The sequence below is a fragment of the Podarcis liolepis genome (genome assembly GCF_965112155.1).
Source record: "Podarcis liolepis genome assembly, chromosome: 4".
In the NCBI taxonomy this organism is placed as follows: domain Eukaryota; kingdom Metazoa; phylum Chordata; class Lepidosauria; order Squamata; family Lacertidae; genus Podarcis; species Podarcis liolepis.
In genome coordinates this window covers 102532641-102557389 of record NC_139558.1, presented here as the reverse complement: position 1 = coordinate 102557389, position 24749 = coordinate 102532641, and the positions used below count along the sequence as shown (strand labels likewise).

General features: G+C 48.5%; 2 protein-coding genes across 3 annotated transcripts in view; both read left to right on the top strand.

The window, feature by feature from the left end:
* Positions 1–24749, top strand: part of LOC310705117 (uncharacterized protein) — a 134768-nt gene that overhangs the window by 95605 nt on the left and 14414 nt on the right. The gene's annotated exons all lie outside the window — the stretch shown is intronic.
* LOC310705138 (uncharacterized protein) lies at positions 5102–17933 on the top strand. The gene is made up of 6 exons (XM_083499627.1): positions 5102–5145; positions 6295–6368; positions 6880–6961; positions 7243–7325; positions 15440–15566; positions 15968–17933. The coding sequence occupies exons 3-6, from the start codon at positions 6901–6903 to the stop codon at positions 17728–17730; spliced, it is 2034 nt and encodes a 677-aa protein (XP_083355753.1). The 5' UTR covers positions 5102–5145; positions 6295–6368; positions 6880–6900; the 3' UTR covers positions 17731–17933.

The window sequence follows — 24749 nt, the reverse complement described above, 5'->3', positions numbered from 1 at the left end:
TATATTAATATATGTGTTTGTTTGTTACATTTTTATATATATATATATATATATATATATATATATATATATATATATATATATAAATATCACCTAAAAATTCTTATAACAATTCCCCCCTTTGAGGATATAATTTTGTAGCCTTATTGGAGTTCACTGATTGGGTGTGCATTGCTCCGGGACAGGAGGAAGGAAGTCAAATGACGCCGAGGCTGGTTCAAAGAAAGAGTTTATTCTGCTCTCCATATAGCAGAAGGCACTTGTGTGGTGAGTCCACAGCAAGTCCAAAGAAATAAGAAGTTTCATGTAGTATTTATATCCTCCAGACACCCTCTCCCCCTTCCCCAGCCACGTCAGCTTGTACACCAGGTTGACATCACAGATGTTCCTGCTCCAGCACTCTTAACCATAAAAGGGATTTCCTACCTGCACTCCTGACCATAAAAGGGTATTCCTGTTCCTACTCCTATCTTGGAGCCAGAGGTCACCATCTCTGGGAACACGCTTCTTGCGTTTTTCCTGGACATCGGTCTACGAATATTTTGTGGTCAGCACATAAGATAAAGTACTGACGTGTTTTCTCTGTTCCCCTAGAGAGCCAGGGCAGTTGAAAGACCAAGTGTTCCTTGAACACTTCTTGGTACTCCTGATAATCAGTGGGGAGCATTGACGCAGCTTCCCCTGTGGGGGCAGCCACTAGCATCTTGGACCAAGCATGGGGACACGGGTTTGGGAAGCGCACACTCTGACCCAGTCGATCTGAAGATTGTGAGACTCCAGCCAGTCCATCCCGAGCACCAGGGGAAACCGGGGCATGGTGGCAATGTCCAAGGTGCGCACCTCCTGGTGCTACTGGTGACACTGGACCAAGGGCTGAGTCTCCTGAGTAACGGCCCCCGAGTGCAGGAGCCGTCCGTCAATTGCCTCCACCTGTACCGGTTCTGGCTTGTCCTGGAGTGGCACCTGATGATGGGCGGCGAAGGAAGAGTCCATATAGGAGCGGGTTTCCCCTGAATCTACCAGAGCGTGGGTGAGAATCCAGGGCCCGCCAGGGGGGTATAGACGCACCGGAACCATGAGGTGTTGCAATTCCACTGGTGAGGGCCCATCATGCGATGTTTGGGACCCCAGGTAGCCTGGGCCATCGGCTACTGGGGTTGGCCATTTCCCTGTGGCCAGCATTTTCTCGGGACAGGATTGGGCATAGTGTCCAGTCCCGCCGCAGTAGAGACACAGGTTCCCCTCCAGACACCAAGTCTTCTCCAAGGGAGAGAGGCGAGGCCGCGCTGCCCCAAGCTGCATTGGCTCCTCCAGCGACTTGGCTGTGGCCCTGGAACTGCTGGGAAGGACCGGAGCTGGGAGTGCTGGTGGCCCTGAGCCTGGCGACGGTCCTCCAACCGATCGTCTATCTGCAGGCTCCGTTGAATGAGGGTGTCCAGCATGGTGGGGCGATCCATCAATGCCAGCTGGTCCAGTATCTCATCCGAAAGCCCCTCGAGATACTGGTCCTGAAGGGCGGAGTCATTCCAGGACAAGTCCTGTGCCAACGTCCGAAATTCTGTGGCGTAGGCGGCCACTGTGGACTTGTCCTGTTTCAACTGCCAATAAAAAAATATGTTTTGTCTGTTTTGTGTAAAATCTTAATAAATATTATTAAAAAAACAAAGCCCTGTATAGTCTGTCAGCAAGGGAGAGTCTTGCTGGAGCAGCGTCAGTGCCCACTTGGCTGCCCGGTCCTACAGCAAGCTGATCAGGAAGTGCACCTTGGTGCGGTCATCAGGGAAATTCCGGGCTCGCCCCTGAATATACAGCTTGCTCTGGGCAAGAAACATGGGAAAGCTGGCCGGGGATACATTGAATTTACCCGAGAGGCAAGGAGCAAACTGTGCTGGTCCCGTGGGTTACCCGAGAGGCTAGGTCCAAGTCCAGTCTGGTCAAAGGTGCAATGTGGAGGCAGTCTGTAGTAGCTGAAGCTGGGTGCAGGGTATGGAGTTGGGTGAAGTTAGGAACAGGCTTGCAAGCAGATAGCCAGGGCGGGTCAGGAGCTCAGGCAGGAACTAGCAACCAACAATGTTGCTTCTGCAACTTGGAACTGGGGCTGGCCGGCTTTTTTCTGCTCTGAGGCATAGGGTGGCCCCGATCCTCTGGTGACTCCCCTCTCTAACCCTGAGCCTCTGCAGCTCAGGAGAGGCTGGAGGGTTACCGGACCCAGAGGCAACCACAGCTTCCCCTGACAGGGCTGGGAGAGGAGCACTTGCAGGCAATGGGTCCTCCATCACCTCAGGAGACAGAGCAGACTCAGCTGGTGCCTGCACCTGAGGATCCAGCACAGGTGAGGACCCTTCAGGCTCATGTCCCAGCCCTGGCTCAGCTGGTTCTGGAGGCGGGGAATCCTGTGCAGGCTGGGATCCCTCAGGTTCAGCATCCAAGTCTGAATCCCAGGCCATCACCCCTTGTCAACAATGTGGAACTGTAGTAGTCCCCAATTTGGATTTAGCAGACATTTGGTCTTTATGAATGAACTGATTTATTGGGACTTCCGTCTATATTATTGCACTTTATGTGTTGTTTATGTGCAAGATAAACATTTGATATTGTGATAAGAATATATAGAAGAGTATTGTTTATGTGAATGCACAGCCGGTTACCTCTTGTGTGTTTGTCCATTCCAGGAACAGCATTCCTGACCCAGATTTTCACAGGAAGTCCCTCAGTTGTTTCCCCTTTCAAACAGGATACGTGAACCTAGGCCAGTAGGGTCCTCCTCTCCGGCAGACAGACAACCCCTTCTTTTTTATTAATCATAGAATCATAGAATCATAGAGTTGGAAGAGACCACAAGGGCCATCGAGTCCAACCCCCTGCCAAGCAGGAAACACCATCAGAGCACTCCTGACATATGGTTGTCAAGCCTCTGCTTAAAGACCTCCAAAGTAGGAGACTCCACCACACTCCTTGGCAGCAAATTCCACTGTCGAACAGCTCTTACTGTCAGGAAGTTCTTCCTAATGTTTAGGTGGAATCTTCTTTCTTGTAGTTTGGATCCATTGCTCCGTGTCCGCTTCTCTGGAGCAGCAGAAAACAACCTTTCTCCCTCCTCTATGTGACATCCTTTTATATATTTGAACATGGCTATCATATCACCCCTTAACCTCCTCTTCTCCAGGCTAAACATGCCCAGCTCCCTTAGCTGTTCCTCATAAGGCATCGTTTCCAGGCCTTTGACCATTTTGGTTGCCCTCCTCTGGACACGTTCCAGTTTGTCAGTGTCCTTCTTGAACTGTGGTGCCCAGAACTGGACACAGTACTCCAGGTGTGGTCTGACCAGAGCAGAATACAGTGGCACTATTACTTCCCTTGATCTAGATGCTATACTCCTATTGATGAGGCCCAGAATTGCATTGGCTTTTTTAGCTGCCGCGTCACACTGTTGGCTCATGTCAAGTTTGTGGTCAACCAAGACTCCTAGATCCTTTTCACATGTACTGCTCTCAAGCCAGGTGTCACCCATCTTGTATTTGTACCTCTCATTTTTTTTGCCCAAGTGCAATACTTTACATTTCTCCCTGTTAAAATTCGTCTTGTTTGTTTTTGCCCAGTTTTCTAATCTGTCAAGGTCGTTTTGAAGTGTGATCCTGTCCTCTGGGGTGTTAGCCACCCCTCCCAGTTTGGTGTCATCTGCAAATTTGATCAGGATGCCCTTGAGTCCATCATCCAAGTCGTTGATAAAGATGTTGAATAAGACCGGGCCCAAGACAGAACCCTGTGGCACCCCACTAGTCACTCTTCTCCAGGATGAAGAGGAACCATTGATGAGCACCCTTTGGGTTCGGTCAGTCAGCCAGTTACAAATCCACTGAGTGGTAGCATAGTCAAGACCGCATTTTACCAGCTTCTTTACAAGAATATCATGGGGCACCTTGTCAAATGCCTTGCTGAAATCAAGGTAGGCTACATCCACTGCGTTCCCTTCATCTACCAGGCTTGTAATTCTGTCAAAAAACGAGATCAGGTTAGTCTGACATGACTTATTTTTCAGAAATCCATGCTGACTATTGGTGATCACAGCATTCCTTTCTAGGTGCTCACAGACTGTTTGCTTAATGATCTGCTCCAGAATCTTCCCTGGTATTGATGTCAGACTGACTGGGCGGTAATTATTTGGGTCCTCTCTTTTCCCCTTTTTGAAAATAGGGACAACATTTGCCCTCCTCCAGTCTGCTGGGACTTCGCCTGTTCTCCAGGAATTCTCAAAGATGACTGCCAGTGGTTCTGAGATCACATCTGCCAGTTCTTTTAATACTCTTGGATGCAGTTCATCTGGCCCTGGAGACTTGAATACATCTAAACTAGCCAAATATTCTTGTACTATCTCCTTAGTTATTCTGGGCTGTGTTTCCTTTGCTGAATCATTTGCTCCAAATTCTTCAGGTCGGGCATTGTTTTCTTTATCGGAGAAGACTGAGGCAAAGAAGGAATTGAGGAGTTCAGCCCTTTCTGTGTCCCCTGTTTGCATTTCACCATCTTCTCCTCTGAGTGACCCCACTGTTTCTAATACTAATACTACTACTACTAATAATAATAATAATTTATTTATACCCCACTCATATGTCTGGGTTTCCCCAGCCACTCTGGGCGGCTTCCAATAAAACACTAAAATACAATAACCTATTAAACAGGGCTGCCTGTTTAGGGAACTAGACCCGGCCCCCTCTTGCTTTGGGTTGGACTAGATGACCCTGGGATCCCCTCCTATCTCTCCACTCCTGAATTCCAGGAAGAGCTTCCTTGCCTCCTGCAAAGCCCTTTTCCCTGCAAGCTCTTCCTCTGGTTTCTGGCCAAGGGAGGGAGATGCTCAGAGTCCAGCCAAGAGCCTCACCCCCAAAAGGATATCTGGGCATTGGCAGCTGCCCCCCTAAATGCATAAAAAATAATAAGAATCTGAGGTTCTGCCAAGCGAGAGAGGGCTGAGCTGCAGGGACTCGGCTTGGCAAGGGTTAAAGGGAAGTGAGCTGCCTTCCTAGAGAGGACAGGAAGCGAGGGGGGGCCAGGTCCTCCAGAGCCAAGGCCCCTCCCTCCCCAGTCCTTTCCTGCTTTGGGGGTCTCTCCTGCAAGGGCCGAATCGCAGCCCCCTCCTGGGATCTGGTGAGTCTCCTGTCTCTCTCTGGGATCTGGTGAGTCTCCTCTCTCTCCCCCAGAGGGTGCAGTGGGGAGACGGTGGGGGTCCCAGGGCTACAGCAGGGGACGGTGCCTGGGGGGGGGGGCTGATCCGGGAGGGGCTAGGTCTGCCACGCTCTCCTTCCTGGAGATCAGAGGATCCCAAACTCATTTGGCCCTCCGCCCCCCCCTTCAGAAAAAACCTCCCTTCTTTAAACAAAGGAGTCCCTGGGACTTTAACTCTGTGTGACATCGCTCAGCCTCATTGCACAACAGAGGAAACATGTGCAAATGGTTTTCCAAAGCTGGAGGAGGAGGTGGACTAGCCCCCCCCCCAAAAAAAAAGGTGGGAGAGAGATGCCAGGGATAAAGAGAGGGATCCCAGCCCATAGTGTGGCTGCTGCGTTGCAGACCAGTTTCCCAGTGTCTCCCAGGGCAGCTCCCCACGGAGGCCACTGCAGCCATCCCCTCGCACCCAGAGCAGGGCATCCCAGGACCACATCCTCTCTCTCCCAAAGGGATTGTTGCTGGCAAAGCAGCCGGAAATGGGCGCTGCTACTCACTGAGCCTCCAGGGACCTTGGCATCAGTGGCTGTATGTGCATTGTTAATAATAATAATAGTAAATTACCCTCCTAAATTTCAAGGGAGATGTCTTTGGCCCTGCCCACTTGGCCCTCAGGGGGTTGGCCAGATACATACCTGGCCCTCAGAGCAAAGAAAAAGGGACCCCACCTCAGAAGTCTATTCTGAGAGTGGCAGAAAAGGAGACAGAAGCAGTGGACTGGGTGTAGGTGTGGGGGGCAACTCCTGAGGACCCCCACTAGAACCAAGCATCCATTTTTCACAAGATAGAAACAACTCGTTTGTCAGTAGGTTCCCACGTCATCAATTGACTGGAAGGATGGAGAAACCAGGTTGATTAATCTCTCAGAAATCCCTTCAGTTGCCTCCACATTTTGCATTGCTGGAAGGCTAGAGACTTGTTTCTTCTCTTTCAAAAAGATAGCTCATGGTCTGGGATGTGGTGCAGTCATGCTTGCTCAGGGAACCATTCCCGCCCCCCCCCCCCGTCCTACAAATTCTGTAACAGAACAATGTATTTGCTTTGTATGATTTACTGCAGCTTCTCATTTAGACAGGCAGAACTTGGCAGAAGACCAAAGGGTTCCTTCCGATCTCTCAGAGGCTTCCTTAGAGCACAGCAGATGGGTGAGCGAGACTCAGCTGGCCCTGGAACAGGAAGAGGCCATGTCATCCAAACTGGGAGCAGTGGGGGGTTCTGGGGAAACTCTGTGCAGAAGATCCTGGGTGAGGAGGACACCCTCCGCTCAGAGGTGCAGAGCCAGCAGCTGAGGCAGTTCTGCTGCCAGGAGGTCAAAGGACCCCGAGAGGCTTGCAGCCGACTCTACCACCTTTGCCATCAGTGGCTGAAGCCAGAAAGGCACACGAAAGCTGAGATGCTGGACCTGGTGATCTTGGAGCAGTTCCTGGCTGTCCTTCCCCTGGAGATGGAGAGCTGGGTGAGGGACTGCGGAGCGGAGACCAGTTCGCAGGCGGTGGCCCTGGCCGAAGGTTTCCTCCTGAGTCAGGCAGAGGAGAGAAAGCATCCTTTTTCTGGGAAAGCATCCATGGAATGAGATCTCACACCCTTCAAGTCTTTGTCATTCTCTTTCTAGTATTTCTCACCATTCTCTGTTTTGAATCCTTGTTTCTTTCTCAGGGAAAGGATCTCTTTGCAGAAATGGACCTGGATTCCTGTGAGGCAGAGAGGCCTCCATTGGACACCAGAGAGAGGCCACTGGGTAAGGAGGAAAGTGGTTTTTCTCCACTGGTCTCATTCTGATGGTTTTCCAACTCATCTGAGGGTTCTTTTCATCTTGTTTTGGGGGGAGACAGTTGGGAACAAGGGTCCAGAAGAGGGGAGATGTATTTTTTCACAACAAACATGAAATTGGCACAAACATCCAAATACTCTCAGTAGGTAAATCTTTCTCAAAGGCCCATCTGTAGTTAGAGATGCCCTGTTTCACCTGTGAGAGAAGCAGGCACTCCTGGTGTCCTGCTTACCTTTTTTCTCTTGCAGGTGACAGAATGATGCCGGCAAAACCTCCTGATCCGCCTTTTCATGGGGGCAGAAGGGAAGCAGCGGCTGTGGAACCAGATCAGGTCAGGGGAAGCTGCCTTGTGGGGACAGAGGCCGAGGGATGGAGCAATCTCATGGACTGGTTGGGCACAGAGGAATGGTGGGAGGAAGCAGCCGGGGAACCAGGAAGGGAAGATGGCTCAGAGCCGAAGGAGTGGAGGTGGAGGAAGGATGAGCGGTCAGAGGGAGAAGAGGGAGAAGCCTGGGAAGAGGAGGTGTCAGAAGCTGAAGGGGTTACAGGGCTTAGTGAGCTGGGAGACTCTGTGGCAGAATGCAGTGCAAAATCAAAGGCAGAAGAGGAAGGAGGTGAGTGGGAGAGGAAGGTCGAGAGGCTGAGGTGAGTCAGGAGAAGGGGGAGCCTCCAGTGGCTCCCTCTCCTTTTGCCAGAAGCCACCCTCCCTGCTTGTCTCTCTGAGCCAGGAGAGCCCCTGCAATGCAGGAATCTCTGCCAGATCATCCAAGACAGATGCCCATACAAAAGAGGCTTATTTTATTTCTAGATTGATAACTGAATGCAAAAATAGGTATCTTAAGCAGAGTACAAATGAGAACAAATAGCGGCCTGGGTTCACCTAACCAGCCCCATCGGCTGCAAAATGGGGCCTGCCCCCCCCATTCCTCCCCCTCTCCATGTCCCCATGAACCCCTTGAATTTGACTTTAGGGCATTAGGAGGGGAGGAGAAAGTGGATCCTTCCATTGGGGAAACTGGAATGCTTGCCTAGGCAGAATGACTTGAATAACACAAGGTGGAGTACAACCTATTTGCACAAAAACGAATACCCATAATTTAAACTTAGAATAAAATAAGCATCCATAAATAAAATGTGCAGTAAAGCAATCCTGTTGAAACAACTCCGCTGTGTGAGTGCCTGAGGGCCCCGCTTCTGCCACTCACCACCTGGCCCAGTGCGGGGCCTGAAGCCTCATAAGGACGGTTGTTGCTGCTGCTGCTGGCCAGGAGGACTCGGAGCAGCGCAATGTTCTTTTTAAAATGTTTTTTTAAAATTTCTTTTTTCCCTTTTGATTACTTTTTTTGTGGGGGGTGGGATGGGTGTTTGGTTGGGTTCGGGAATTTGTTTGATTTTAATGTGTTTGTAATTTTTACAGTTTTTTGTTTGTATTGTTTTATTGTGGGTTCTTTCTTTTTATTAAGGGTTTTATTTTGTTCTTAAGGGGGGTGGTCAGGGCTGCTGGGGAGTGGGTCCCAGCCCACAAAATAGCTGGGGCATGTTCCATGGGGGGATGCACTGGGACAACCGATCTCAGTGATCACGGGTAGGAGGAGGAGGTACGCTAAGACCAGACCATGTCATTACAGAGGAGGCAGGTTTAGTCGTTGTTGGAGGACTATCCCTGCCTCCGGGTCTGGTCCTGACTGGACGGATACTAGAATCAGCAAGGGATACCCACATGACCTGAAGGTGCTGCTGTGCAATGCCAGGTCAATGATTCATAAAACCACTGCCATCCATGAATTGATCATGGATTGCGGACTTGACCTGGCATGTGTAACAGAGACTTGGTTGGATGAAGCAGATGGGCCTGTCCTTGCCGCTGCTTGTCCACCAGGTTTTTCTTACGCACAGCAACCCAGGCCTTGTGGGCAGGGAGGGGGGGTTGCAGTGCCATGGTCGGATCACTTCCCGGTGCAACTGGACTTCTCCGCGACCCTTCCCCTCTGCATGGAGGTGGGACTGATTCAGATGGTCCGCCCCCACCACTTAATGGCTCCAAACGGTTTCCAGAGAGTGGTAGGGGATGCTTTATCCCATGTTGATGGCCTTTCAGCTGATTCCCTGGTGGCCCGCTGGAATGTGGAGTTAACCAGGGCTATTGACTGTTTGGCTCTGAAGCGCCCTCTTCGATTGCATGGAGCCCGGACAGCCCTGTGGTTTTCCACGGATCTGAGGCCAATGAAACAATCACTGAGACGGCTAGAGCGCAGGTGACGGATAACTCATTCTGAAGCTGACCGGACACGGGTTAGAGCTCAATGTCGAGCCTACCAAGTGGCGGTAGCGACGGCAAAGAAGACTTTCTTCGCCGCCTCTATTGCATCTGCAGAAAACAGCAGCAGGAGACTTTTTCAGGGGGTTCGCAATTTAGTGGAACCACCTGCTACATTGGGGCCCAGTATGGGCCACATGTTCTCCTGCAATGATTTTGCAAAGTTTTTTGCAGATAAAATCGCTCAGATTCGGGAAGAAGTAGACTCCACCGTGGGAGCAGGAGCGGGGTGGGAGAGTGCTAGAGTCCTGTCTAGTCAAGTTGCGTGCGATCAGTTCCAATCTGTTACCTCCGAGGATGTGGACAGGCTGCTTGGACAAGTGAAACCAACCACCTGTCTCCTTGATTCTTGCCCATCCTGGCTTATAAAAGCTAGCCAGGAAGGGCTGGGAGATGGGCTTCATGGGGTCGTGAATGCCTCTCTCTGTGAGGGAGCCTTCCCCGACCTGCTGAAAGAGGCGGTTATTAAACCGCTTATTAAAGAACCATCTTTAGATGCTGCCAATATGGCTAACTACCGCCCAGTCTCAAATCTTCCATTCTTGGGCAAGGTGATTGAGATAGTGGTTGCTGAACAACTCCAGGCATGCCTGGAAGAAGCGCACCATTTGGATCCCTTCCAGTCAGGATTCAGGCCTCATCATGGGACTGAAACTGCCTTGGTCGCACTGGTTCGATGATCTCCGGTGGGCTAGGGACAAAGGTGAGATCTGTTTCCTAGTTCTGCTGGATCTCTCAGCGGCGTTTGATACCATTGACCATTACATCCTTTGGACCGTCTTGAGGGGCTGGGAGCTGGGGGCACTGTCATACAGTGGTTCCGCTCCTTCCTCCTGGGCCATGTCCAAAAAGTGGGGGTGGGGGATGAGTGTTCAGACCCCTGGGCTCCCACTTGTGGGGTGCCTCAGGGTGTGAGGAGAATCAGAACTTACAGGGTTAAACAGTTCTGTGTGACGTCTCACATTCTGAGGCGTGGTTATGTTCACATACGGGAATCTTTCTCTGTGTGTAAGTGCTCTTTCGTTTTTGACTGAGAGGCGAAGGATGGCTGCTCTTTCGCTGGGTTAATTTACGATGTTTTTTCTACGTATTAAAGACTGTTGGAGATAAGCAAGAAGCCTGCGTCCAGTCTGATTTATTATCCACACACGGCAACAGTTTCTCCCGCTGCTGAACTCTGCTAGGACTATGCTAAGAGAGCTAAAGAGAGCTCGGCACAGAAGCGCAGTGGCGCAGCAGAAACGTGCCGGACGCCATATTTCCTCACAGGTTATGGGAAGCCGGCCAAGCTTCGGAAGCTGTTGCCACGTCGTGCCTGTGTGTGTGGGAGAAGCCTGCTAGAGCCAGCTGGAGCCCCTGCCTAACGTTTGAGGCAGCGAAGTTCGCTGGGGAGGATCTCATCTTCAGGACCGGGTGCCAAGAGGAGCTGCTGTTACGTGAGTAGGCTCAGCCCCGGGGTAAAAGATGGCAGACGGCCAGGAATCATACACCGTCCCTTTCGAAAAATTAAATGGCAGAAATTGGGAGGAGTGGTCCAGGAAGCTGAAGGCCTGGCTGATAGCCAAGGGTCTGTGGGGGGCAGTCCAAGAGCTCCCACAGCAAGCTGCAGCCGGAGCTGCAGCAGCAGATATTGCAGCTGCCCATGCCTCACAGAGGAGGAACCAGAAAGCCCTGGGAGCTATAGTGCTCAGTTTGGAGGGCTCACAGCTAACTTTTTGATAGTGCCCAGGCTGTTTGGCAGGATCTGGAGAGGGTTTGCCAAGAAACCACAGCGGAAGCCAAAAGCCACGTCCCCAGATGCAGTACAGTCTCAAGGAGAGCTGCTGGCAAGGTTGGGGGGGCAGAGAAGACCAAAGGCAAATTTGCGAAGTTTTCGACTGGTCGCTTGTGTGACAAACAGGAATGCCGTCTCAGAGAGGGCCGAGCTGGCGCAGAGAGCCCTGCCGGTTGCAGAGGGGGGCCAGGCCAGCAGAAGGCACAGCTCAGGCTTTTTCCACTCGTCGCTGTTTTATCTGTGGGTTTGTTGACCATCTGCGTCGATCTTGTCTGCGGAGAGCCAGAGAGGCCGGGCAGGATGTCTCCAAGGGCGCTTCCCATGGCAGTCAGCCAGGTTTCCATGGCAGCCAGTCTAGGAGAGGAGGCCAGCGTGGGAATGCGAAGGGAGGACGTGACACAGGAAGTGAGAAGGACGGTTCTTATCACCTAGCTGCCTCTATGGCAACGCTGGAGGACAACTCCAGTGAGGGCAGCATGCTGCGTTGGGTCATCGACTCAGGAGCCAGCCACCACCTGATGCCAGCGCCACCTAGTGGCAAAATGCGGAACTGCAGGGCTGTTTCAACTGGGAAAACAGTCATTCTTGCTGATGGATCACAGAAACAATTAACCTCTGTTGTAAATGTGTTTGTTTCTTTTTTACAGGCAGAGCTGGAGGTCTACGTTGTGCCAGAAATGCATTGTTGTCTTTTATCTGTACCTGCTCTTGTAAAGGAGGGTTAGAAGGTTTGCTTTGAAAATGATGTCTGTTCCATTTCCAGGGGTGGGGAACAACTGGTCAGTGTTGCATGTCAGAACAACCTCTTTGTTCTGGAGACACCTCTGGAGGGTAAGGGGGACGCCGAGACAGCACAGGCGAAGTGTGCTAATGTTCCCACTCATGATTCGTTTGCTCACTTGTGGCACAGGAGAATGTCGCATAGCTGTTGGAAATACATCCAGAAGTTGCCGGAGTGCACTGAGGGTTGCAAGATGAAACCATGTGGTAAATTTCTGGATTGTAGGGCATGCAAAAGAGCAAAGGTAAAAAGGTGCAGTTATCCCAGATCGGAGAGGGAAACCACAAAGCCTTTTGAGCTTGTGCACACAGACCTTTGTAGACCCATGCCAAAGAGTCTGGGCGGGGCCAGATTTGCGCTCACGCTGACAGATGATTTTACTAGGACCGGGTGGGTCTTCTCGCTGAAACAAAAAAGTGAGGCAGTGCAACTGATCAAAGACTGGGTTGCGGCAGTGGAACTACAGTTTTCCACCAAGGTGCAGAGCTTTCAGAGTGACCGAGGCGGGGAGTTCACTGGGTCTGCTCTGCAGAGTTTCTTCCGCCGGAAGGGAATACGTCACAGGTTGACGGTTGCTGCTTCTCCTCAGGAGAATGGCGTAGCGGAATGCAGGAACAGAACGCTAGCTGAGGCAGCTGACGCTTTACTGTTTGACTCTGGTTTGCCTCAGAGTTTTTGGGGGGAGGCTTGGAAGACGGCCAACTTCACATTGAACAGGTCGTTCAATTCAGTGGTAGGTGACACCCCGTATTTTCTGCTGCACCGGAAGAAGCCCAAGGTGGATTTCTTCCATGTGTTTGGTTGCGAAGCTTGGGTGCTTGTGCCAAAGGCTCAACGAAAGAAAGGTGACCCGAGGTCCTGAAAAATGATCTTCTGTGGGTGCGAGCCTGCGACAAAAGGGTGGAGGTTTGCCTATCCAGAAGGTGATCAGTCCAGGATTCTAGTCAGCAGAAGTGCTGAGTTCTGTGAGCAGAATGGTTGATCAAGGATACATGCGAATCCTGACGTTCTCTCAGAATGTCTATCCGATTCTGATGAAGAGGGAGAGTTAGAAGCTGAACCTGTTGATGAGGACCAGGTCTCGGACCAGGGTCAAGAACAGGGTTGGGCATCTCCACAGGTTGTTAAAAGAGAGCCCAAGAGTGAGCCTTCTTCTCCCGTTAGCAAAGTTCAGAAGGCCCGAAGACGCAGTAAGTCAGAGGGGGAGTCTTCTGATGTCAGAGACACACTTGCTGGCCCCAGTGGGTCAGAGGGAGCACCTCAGACAGTGCTCAGGCATTCCGCATGCACCACAAAGGGGGTACCACCTGACAGGTTTGAGGTCACCAGTGCGTGGGTCTGTTTCGCGCAGTGCGAACCTGAGAGTTTTGAGGAGGTTCAGCAGTTGCCTGAGACAGACGCCAGGAAAGGGCAAGAGGCAATAGGAAAGGAGTTGAACTCAATGAAGTCTATAGCTGTGTGCTCGACCACGAAGCTGCCAGAGGGCAGGCAGGCCGAAAGTGGCGCACAGACAGATAAACAGGTGCAAGGTTTTGCTGAAGAACTTGGTGAGAAGTTCCGGATGTTTGACTGTGCAGGGGTCAGAACGCCCATGGAGTCCGACTCTGTGAAGGGTTGTGTTTCGGGTGAGTTGTACTCACAGTTTCCCTCAGGATGCAAGACGAGAGGGGGTGTGAGGAGAATCAGAACTTACAGGGTTAAACAGTTCTATGTGACGTCTCACATTCTGAGGCGTGGTTATGTTCACATACGGGAATCTTTCTCTGTGTGTAAGTGCTCTTTCGTTTTTGACTGAGAGGCGAAGGATGGCTGCTCTTTCGCCGGGCTAATTTACGATGTTTTTTCTACGTATTAAAGACTGTTGGAGATGAGCAAGAAGCCTGCGTCCAGTCTGATTTATTATCCACACATGGCAACAGTTTCTCCCGCTGCTGAACTCTGCTAGGACTATGCTAAGAGAGCTAAAGAGAGCTCGGCACAGAAGCGCAGTGGCGCAGCAGAAACGTGCCGGACGCCATATTTCCTCACACAGGGTTCCGTCCTCTCCCCCATGCTTTACAACATCTACATGCAGCCGCTGGGAGAGATCATCAGGGTTTGGGCTGGGTGTTCATCAGTATGCAAATGATACCCAGCTCTACCTCTCTTTCAAATCAGAACCAGTGAAGGCGGTGAAATTTCTGTGTGAGTGTCTAGAGGCGGTTGGAGGATGGATGGCGGCTAACAGATTGAGGTTGAATCCTGACAAGACAGAAGTACTATTTTGGGGGGACAAGAGGCGTGTTGTGGGGGACTCCCTGGTCCTGAATGGGGTAACTGTGCCCCTGAAGAACCAAGTGCGCAGCCTGGGAGTCATTCTGGACTCGCAGCTGTCCATGGAGGTGCAGGTCAATTGTGGGTCCAGGGCAGCTGTTAATCAGCTCCATCTGGTATGCAGGCTGAGACCCTCCCTGCCCGCAGACTGTCTCTCCAGAGTGGTGCATGCTCTGGTTATCTCTCGCTTGGACTACTGCAATGCGCTCTATGTGGGGCTACCTTTGAAGGTGACCCGGAAACTACAACTAATCCAGAATGCGGCAGCTAGACTGGTGACTGGGAGCGGCTGCCGAGACCATATAACACCGGTCTTGAAAGACCTACAAGGGCTCCCAGAACGTTTCTGTGCACAATTCAAAGTGTTTCTGCTGACCTTGAAAGCCCTAAACGGCCTTGGTCCAGTATACCTGAAGGAGCGTCTCCACCTCCATCGTTCTTCCCAGACACTGAGATCCAGTGCTGAGGGTCTTCTGGCGGTTCCCTCGCTGCGAGAAGCCAAGTTACAGGGAACCAGGCAGAGGGCCTTCTCGGTAGTGGCACCCGCCCTGTGGAACGCCCTCCCACCAGATGTCAAAGAGAAAAATAACTACCAAACTTTTAGAAGACATCTAAAGGCAGCCCTGTTTAGGGACACTTTTAATGTTTAAGAGATTATTGTATTTTAGAGTTTTTTGGAAGCCGCCCAGAGTGGCTGCGGAAACCCAACCAGATGGGCGGGGTATAAATTATAAATTTATAATAATAATAATAATAATAATAATAATAATAATAATAATAATAATATATTATTTATACCCCGCCCATCTGGCTGGGCCTCCCCAGCCACTCTGGGCGGCTTCCATAAAAACCAAAAATACAATAAAATATCACACGTTAAAAACTTCCCTGAACAGGGCTGCCTTAAGATGTCTCCTGAATGTCAGGTAGTTGTTTATCGCTTTGACATCTGCTGGAAGGGTGTTCCACAGGGCGGGCGCCACTACCGAGAAGGCCCTCTGCCTGGTTCCCTGTAGCTTTGCTTCTCGCAATGAGGGAACCGCCAGAAGGCCCTCGGTGCTGGACCTCAGCGTCCAGGCAGAATGATGGGGGTGGAGACGCTCCTTCAGGTATACTGGACCGAGGCCGTTTAGGGCTTTAAAGGTCAGCACCAACACTTTGAATTGTGCTCGGAAACGTACTGGAAGGAAACAACAAAGCATTGTGTAGCAGATCATATTTCTGCTGTCTCAGAGGAGGACATTTCCCTTTTTCTTTTAGGGTCCAGTGTGCTTTGAAGATGTCGCTGTTTGTTTCACGGACGAGGAGTGGGCGTTGCTGGATCCTAATCAGAGAGCTCTGCATAAGAACGTCATGGAGGAGAATTGTGGGATATTGGCCTCTCTTGGTAAGGCTCTCTGTGGGATCGTCGTATCTGCCTGGAAATTTAAAAAATACCTCTATGTGACCAACCTCAGATATTTTCACAGAATTCAACAGCGCCCCCTATAACACCTGGGAACCTAACACCCCCACAATAAACAGTAACTTACAGTTTTTTCTTTGAACAATCTTCTTCAAAATATTCCTTTTTCTACCACGATTGGGCTCGTGTGAACTTCCGAGGCCATCTTCAGTGTCAGCTTCAACCTTCCACAATTTTGACCACTACTATATATCAGATAAACAACATTCAGCAAGTCTTCAGAATCTAATAATAAATACGTTGGTAATGAACACACACCCAACTAGTTTCATTTCTTCTCCATTTGTTCCTGAGGCTCTAATCCCTTTTTGTCTCCATTGCAGATTCTGATGAATTGGAAATTGAGAGCAAAGGTGACCACGATAAAATCCCCAGGGAGGAGAAGCCACGTAAACATTTGGAGTGTGGAGAAAGCTGCAGTCAGAGCTCCCATTCCACTTCCCATCAACAAACTCTCATTGGAAAGAAACTCTATCAGTGCATGGAATGTGGAAAAAGCTTCAGGAAGAGCTCCCATCTCACTTCCCATCAAAGAATTCATACAGGGGGAAAACCCTATCAGTGTGTGGAATGTGGAAAGAGCTTCACTCACAGCCACAGTCTCACTGCCCATCAAAGAATTCATACAGGGGAGAAACCATATCAGTGCGCGGAATGTGGAAAGAACTTCAGGAAGAGTTCCAATCTCACTTCCCATCAAAAAATTCATACAGGGGAGAAACCCTATCAGTGTGTGGAATGTGGAAAGAGCTTCACAGATAGTTTCTCTCTCATTTCCCATAAAAGAATTCATGCAGGGGAGAAATCCTATCATTGTGTGGAATGTGGAAAGAGCTTCACAAATAGTTCCTCTCTCATTTCCCATCAAAGAATTCATACAGGGGAGAAACCCTATCAGTGTGTGGAATATGGAAAGAGCTTCAGTCAGAGGTCCAATCTCACTTCCCATCAAAAAATTCATACAGGGGAGAAACCCTATCAGTGTGTGGAATGTGGAAAGAGCTTCACTCACAGCTACAGTCTCACTTCCCATCAAAGAATTCATACAGGGGAGAAACCCTATCAGTGTGTGGAATGTGGAAAGAGCTTCAGTCAGAGTTCCAATCTCACTAAGCATCAGAGAATTCATACAGGGGAGAAACCCTATCAGTGTGTGGAATGTGGAAAGAACTTCACATGTAGCTTCTCTCTCACTTCCCATCACACAATTCATACAGGGGAGAAACCCTATCAGTGCGTGGAATGTGGAAAGAACTTCAGGAAGAGCTCCTCCCTTACTTCCCATCAAGGAATTCATACAGGGGGAAAACCCTATCAGTGCATGGAATGTGGAAAGAGCTTCAGAAATAGCTCCTCTCTCACTTCCCATCAAATAATTCATACAGGGGAGAAACCCTATCAGTGTGTGGAATGTGGAAAGACCTTCACATGTAGCTTCTCTCTCACTTCCCATCACACAATTCATACAGGGGAGAAACCCTATCAGTGCGTTGAATGTGGAAAGAGCTTCAGGAAGAGCTCCAATCTCACTTCCCATCAAAGAATCCATACAGGGGAGAAACCGTATCAGTGTTTGGAATGTGGAAAGAGCTTCAGAAATAGCTCCTCTCTCACTTCCCATCAAATAATTCATACAGGGGAGAAACCCTATCAGTGTGTGGAATGTGGAAAGACCTTCACATGTAGCTTCTCTCTCACTTCCCATCACACAATTCATACAGGGGAGAAACCCTATCAGTGCGTTGAATGTGGAAAGAGCTTCAGGAAGAGCTCCAATCTCACTTCCCATCAAAGAATCCATACAGGGGAGAAACCGTATCAGTGTTTGGAATGTGGAAAGAGCTTCAGTCAGAGCTCCCATCTCACTTCCCATCAAAGAATTCATACAGGGGGAAAACCTTATCAGTGTGTGGAATGTGGAAAGAGCTTCACAGATAGTTCCTCTCTCATTTCGCATAAAAGAATTCATACAGGGGAGAAACCCTATCAGTGTGTGGAATGTGGAAAGAGCTTCAGTCAGAGTGCCAATCTTACTTCCCATCAAAGAATCCATACAATGGCCGGAAAAACCATTATACAGCTTTAGGAACCAGGCAGACGCACCTTTTTAACCAGGCTTTTGGCTGATTGACATCTAATGCCCTTTTAATACGTGGTGGTTTTTTTTGTTTATTTTTTTATGTTGTAACCATCCTGAGACCTCTGGGTGTAGGGAGTAGGTGCCAACTCTTAAAGGCCTAGGGGTCTTCGCCCCACCCCCAATAAAATATTTAAGGATGCCACCCCCCAGTTTTTGGTGTGTTTTTTTCAAACACAACCTTTTATTCTTTTGCGACTTGCCATACAATTTCTCTTCCAATTTGCAGGCTTTCCCAAACTTGGGTCCCCAGCAGCTCCCGGGCTACAGTTTCCATCATCCCTCCCCATTGGTTTTAGCGAGGGATGATGGGAGTTGTAGTCCAAAACCAGCTGGACGCCCAAAAAACCTTGAGAGACTATTTTGAGATAAATTTGAATACCACCGTGGAAAAAAGAGTTATCTGGGACACAAGTAAAGAAGTCATGAGGGGGTTTCTGATTCAACAGAATTCATTAAAGAAGAGAGCTCAAAATGAGAAAAAAGAAAAAATTCTGGAAAACATAAAAGAGGGCGAGAAGAAACTAAGAGTGAAACCCAACTTACAAGAGATTCTGAGGGAAATAAAGTTACATCAAGTGCAATACATGAAGATGATGAATCAGGAAATTGAATGGAAAATTAAACAAATGAGACAAAGGACTTTTGAATCGGCAAATAAATGTGGGAAACTGCTAGCCTGGCAGATGAAGAAAAGACAAAAACTTAACACCATTACCAACTTGGAAGTGGAAGGAAAAAACATTCAGAATCCAGTGGAAATTAGAAAATGCTTCCAGAGGTACTTTAAACAACTATATACACAAGGGCCTCAGAAAGAGTTTGATATAGATCAATTTTTGAAAACAAATGGATTGCAAAAGATCTCTCAAGAAAATAAGATAACGTTGAACTACAAAATTACAGAACAGGAGGTAGAAGGTGCCATTCAGAACATGCAGTTGGGGAAATCTCCAGGGCCGGATGGCTTAACCTCAAAATACTATAGAACTTTGAAGGATTGGATAATTCAACCACTAAAGGAGGTTTGCAATGAAATTTTGGAGGGGAAAAAAGCGCCAGAGTCGTGGAAAGAAGCATATATTACACTTATACCGAAAACTGAGTCGGAAAAGACACAACTGAAGAACTACCGACCCATATCCCTGTTAAATGTGGATTACAAAATATTTGCTGACATTTTGGCAAAAAGGCTAAAAAAAGTATTAGGGGAAGAGATACACAAGGACCAAGCTGGCTTTCTCCCAGGCAGACACTTGTCTGATAACACGAGTGTCAGGGGCTCAGGTACAGAGGTACTGGGGAGAGAGGAAATGGAGAGCGAAGGGGAAGAATCTGAGGGCAGCGTAGGGGAGTATGACAGTGGCCCGAGAGATTCCATGAGCTTCTCCAGCGAATCAGAAGATTCCCAGAAGGAGGCGCCGATGGTCAGGGCAAGGGGGGTCCCAGGGGACACACACCAGAAACAAGGGGCCAGCGGGGACTCCCAAAGCAGCGGCGGGAGATCAGGACCAGCTTCCCCACCAGAGCGTAGTGGGGGGGAAGAGTCCCATGTGTCAGGGCCAGCATCTCCTCCAGCAGGGAGAGATGAGGCAGGGCTGACCACGCCCCTATCGGAGAGTGGGGGAACGGAGGGGAGGTCAGGTCCAGCTAGCCTCCCCGAAGGGGGAAGCAGTGACAGCAGCAGTGTAACGGTCAGGAGGAAGGTTGCCGGCTGGGCGCGCGCGCCAAGTTCGAATGTACAGGCGTGTGGGACAGCAGAAAACCCGGATTGGGAACCAGGTCCTAAAGCCCGCCGGAGGCAGGGGAAAGACTCAGGGGACTCAGCGTCAGAAGAGTCTAGGAAGGGCGAGATTCAGACGGAGCTTTGGCGGTCTAGAGTTTCAGACGTAGAGCTGCACGCTGCGGCTGTGAAAGCGAAACTGAACTTCAATAAAAGCTTTTGTATATAACAACGAACTGGCGTTGGTCCTTTGTGAGCTGGGACCTCGGGCAGCTCTGACAACGAGGAATATAATTAACATTTTGGAGAAGTTACAAGAGGACATAAAGATTAAAGCAGTCTTAATCTTTGTGGATCCCGAAAAAGCCTTTGATAATATTTCTTGGAGTTTTATGAAGAAAAATCTTCAGGGGATGGGGGTCGGACAAGGGTTTGAAAATGGTATAAGTGCAATTTACTCAGAACAAAAGGCTAAATTGATAGTTAATAACGTGGTGACTGAGGAATTTAAGATAGAGAAAGGGACACGACAAGGCTGCCCAATTTCCCCACTACTTTTTATTTCGGTCCTGGAGGTTTTGTTAAATATGATTAGAAGGGACCATCTGATTAAAGGTATAATGGTCGGAGCTAAACAATATAAATTGAAGGCTTTTTCAGATGACTTAGTATTGACACTACAGGAGCCAGAATCCAGCACTAAAAGAGTATTAAAACTGATTAAGGCTTTCTGGGAGATGATTTACAATGAAATGAAAAAGGTATTTAAATATACCTTCCTGAAGAAACCAGAGGCCATTCTCCTGGGCATAGTCGGCCAATTGGTGCCAAAGAAGGATAGAACTTTCTTTATGTATGCAACAACAGCAGCAAGAATACTGATTGCAAAGTATTGGAAGACACAGGATTTACCCACACTGGAAGAATGGCAGATGAAAGTGATGGAGTACATGGAATTGGCAGAAATGACTGGCAGAATCCGTGACCAGGGAGAAGAGTCGGTGGAAGAAGACTGGAAGAAATTTAAAGATTACTTGCAGAAATACTGTAAAATTAAGGAATGTTAAAATGACGTCGGATGGAAAATAAGTGGTATTGGTAAAAAGATTTTTAAGAATATGCAAGTATGGATTGATAATGGTTAAAAATACACATTTATAATAGGTAATGATATTGAGTTATGATAGATAATAGAGGGTAAGGATTTGCTTAAAGGATTTTTAAATGGGAATACAAAAGGGGAGGTGCGAGGAGGTCAAAGAATTAAGGAAATGAGATCAAGGATTATTGAAAGATGGAGTTAATTTTAAATTTTCTTTGTTTTCTCTTTTCTACTTAGTTATTATCTTCTTTTCTCTTCTTACATATTATTTGTATGTGTGTTTTTTCTTAACTTTGTTAATTTTTTCTATTTTGTAAACTTATGATCTTTGTAACTTTATAATTTTGTGTTTGTGTTTAAAATCTTAATAAATATTTTATTAAAAAAAACAAAACAAAACCAGCTGGAGACCCAAGTTTGCATTAAAGGGAAAGTAGGCTGGCCTTGTGACACCCTCTGATGGCCAAAAGCACTGCCCCAGAATCTGAACCACCCCCAGTACAGCTAATTGGAATGAATAGAGCGCAAAACTGAAGTTTGATCGGCACTTCAACCTCTAGGGAGGTTCTAGGTGCTTTCTGCACCACCTAGAGTACCCACAGAATTGTGGCTTCTACTGGCAGCACACATATGAGAAAACAAATGAAAGACAAACACAAGCATCACCTGGAGCAAGAGATCTTGCTCGGGCTCCAGCAAAAGTCAGGCTGTCAGTTCCTCACAAGTGAGAGTCCTGGCAGCGGGGAGCAGGTCTGAGGGATCCTCTCCCTACTCTTGTTTCCTCCAATACTCACCATTGCGGGATGAAGAAAGCCTGTGGCACATCTTCAAGAAGAGAAAAACAAGTAATAAATGAAATAAGCGAAAACTGAGACAATAAGAATCCACTGATTGCCTCGCCTTGTCCTCCGTCAACTTCCACCGACTGCTCTCTCCTCCACTCGCCTCACTACTAACCCAAAATGGTCGCCTGCAAGTCTGTGGCTCTCCCCCCCCCCCGGTCCTTGTCACCATGACAACCCCCTCCCACCTGGACCTGGGCCCACCTGGCTCCACCTATTGGAAGATGATCTATAATGAAATGAAAAAAATGTTTAAGATAACCTTTGTTAAAAGACCAGAAGCGTTTTTATTAGGTATCTTAGGGCAGGATTTACCAAAAGTTAAGAAAAATCTATTCCTGTATGCGACAACAGCGGCCAGAATTTTTCTAGCTCAAAGATGGAAAGGCGATGAAATATCAGCAAAAGAACACTGGCAAGAAAAGTTGGTGGAATACGCTGAAATGGCGAAGCTGAGAGACTTAAAGATAAGGACAATACTGACTTTTTAAAAGATTGGGAACCTTTTAAGATGTATATAGAGAAACAGTGCGTAGAAATGAACTCACTGGCAGGATTTGAGTAATACAATTACAGTGGACAAATACAAACAGAAAATTCAATTATGAGGTAAAAATGAGTAGGAAGAGACAAATGTTATAACCTTCATTTTAATATATAAGGAATACAAAATTATAAGCAAAAGAAACAGAGGTGTTCTAAACCAGGAAGGGAAGTTGGGGGAAGTCGCATGGGGGCGGGGTGTTAATTAAAATTGTAAAATGTAATTTGAATGTTTGATTATGTTAAAATTTCTTTAATTCAGTTATTAAATGTGGCTCCTCTTACTTAACGGCCGCACAGACCTCATGGGACACCAGAGCAGATTCGCTTGTTGGTTTCTTGAGTCAACCAGCAATGGGGGTTGCATTTCCTTATTTACAGGAGGGCTGTTGCTAAAGCACATGACATGCTCTTCACACTTAGTTATCTATTAGGAGCACAGGCACAAATTATTGTTCTTGTATTTGCAAACTACCCCTGTCTCTTGACGTTTGAGATTCCAGGGGTCCCAGGCGCTTCTCCAGATTCAGTTTCATTGGAACGAAAATCAGTGGAGACTGGGGCGTCTTTATGATATAGTTTTATTTACTCACATACACAACCGGAGTGTAGGATGGAGGGGCTCACAGCATCAACTCCCAAACAGATCTTGCTTCTCTATCAGTGGCATCTTTGGCTCCAGCACAGAGCAAGCTGGTTTTGGGGTTTCCCACAACTCTCTCTGGGTCTTGCTTTCCTACTGTTACCGGAAAAATCCGAGGGCTCCCTTGGACAAAAACAAAGACACCAACCAGGATAACTTGGAGCAAAACAGCAGCCTGTAGGCTTGGCCTTTATTGAACTGTTGCAACAGTGTGTTCCCCTCACTTGCAAGAGAGAGGAAAAGACCCAGAAAGATGGTGTGCCAGACCTTATAAAAACTTTTGAAATTGCCATCCTCCAGGTCAAGCCCACCCCCAGAAACATCATGCATACATTACAGAAAGGAGGGGTTGACATCATGCATACATTACAGAAGGGGTTGACATCATGCATACATTACAGAAAGGAGGGGTTGAGGGAGGAGTTGTGGTGGTAACCTGAGTGTCCTGTCACCTGGCTGGTTCTTCCTTTCCCCCTGCCCATGAGTCACTTCCAGGAGACAAAGGGGAGTTTGCAGTTTCCTGCCCCCCAGAGGGAAGATCTGATCATTGTCCTTTGTTTCAGTCTGTGCTGAATCCACTCCCATATGCAAGTTCTTTGTGATTTTGATTGTCTTCTGTCTGGGATTATCAGGGTTGACATAGCAACTGGGCAGGGCTCCTGTGGATGTGCTGGGATGGTGAAGGGATTATGGCTGACCAGAACCAAGCCCCCCCCCCCCTTTGATAGTCCTTGTCATATGGAGTAAAATAAAAATGGAACAGTGCAAATCCGATGTATGGTTGATTTTCTATGAATTTATAACAGGAATGTGGCGTATGTGTCAGCATCGCCCTAGAGCCAGTGCGCCAACTGGAGTCATGCACCTCAACCCCGACTGGGCTAGGCGAGCTGGGTAGCACCGCCAGAGACCTCCTTTCTCACAGGAACAGGTAACAGTGCTGTGGACTCACAGCTTAGAGCTGAGAGCACCAGATTCACTGTGTCAATAATACAGTCGTTGCGCAGCAGAGTTTTGCAGAGTCTTGCAGAGAATAAACCACTCGGAGAGCAGCTCTGTAGAATATCTTCCTTTTATTCTGTAACTACAACTATGATACAAAACTATATACAGAGCTGAATATTCTAAGCATAAATCAATGCTACACTGAGAGTCTGCAGCTGCTCTTAGCAGCAATCTTATCTCTAGGATCTCTAACACTCTCACTCTCTCCGATACACTGACTGACTGACTCTCACTCACACACACACAGATATGTTGCTGGGCAGAATAAGTAGATAGGCAGGACACGCCTCCTACTCTCTGGAGAGTCAGCAGAATCCATCAGGAGATCATCAGGAGATTCTTGGGTATGGGAGGGGTGAAATCTCCTCAGTATGTAGTGTGTGAGTGTGAGTGTGTGTGAAGTTTGTGCAAACAGAATGATTGGGGTAGGGGGTTCCTGCTACACTACCTAGCAGCCAGGTGAGATGGGAGGGGGGAGGACAGCCCCCCCATTAGCTGCAGCTCTTGCAACCCAGCTCCTTCGTTGGGGATGCTGAGGAGGACACTCTATGGCCAGCGAAGGCCCTTGTCTTGCCAAGAAACCTGCATGTGGGAATCGTGCATCCATAATGCTATGGAAAGGGTGAATGTCTTCTAGAATTCTCTGGTGTCACCAGAAGAGAAAGCCGTTCTTTTCAGTCAGGTCTGTTATCAACTGCAGAGGATGAGTAGCCTTGGGAGTCTCTTGGGGAGATGGAAGTGATGAAAGGACTGAATCCACGAGGGAGAGCTACTTGCTCTGAGATGGGGGGATCTTGGGACAAAGGCCAGCGGAGAAGAGATGCTGTTGGCTGCTATTTTCTGTTCCTCCCCACTTTCCCAAAGGGCGTAACATTGGAGGTCCTGTGGGATGAAAGAGTGTCTCGGAGTCAGGGGCCAATCTGGGCCAAAGCGGCCCCCACTGCCCCCACCACGGAGTCCCTGGCACTCCTGGACCATGAGGGATGCCAGCTTTGGTCTTGGACCAAATTGGGGGCCAAACTGTCAGGATTTCCTTCTCCCATTGCTAGTGTAACATGATATCCATGTTTACACCTTCTGTACTGTCTGTGTAAGAATGGAAGTCAGTCT

Bases quoted from the DNA above. Each gene is read 5' to 3' on its own strand.
- LOC310705138 (XM_083499627.1), top strand. From the start codon at position 6,901: ATGGACCTGGATTCCTGTGAGGCAGAGAGGCCTCCATTGGACACCAGA. The intron at 6,962-7,242 runs GTAAGGAGGAAA...TTTCTCTTGCAG, and splicing joins CACCAGAGAGAGGCCACTGG to GTGACAGAATGATGCCGGCA. The intron at 15,567-15,967 runs GTAAGGCTCTCT...TCTCCATTGCAG, and splicing joins TGGGATATTGGCCTCTCTTG to ATTCTGATGAATTGGAAATT.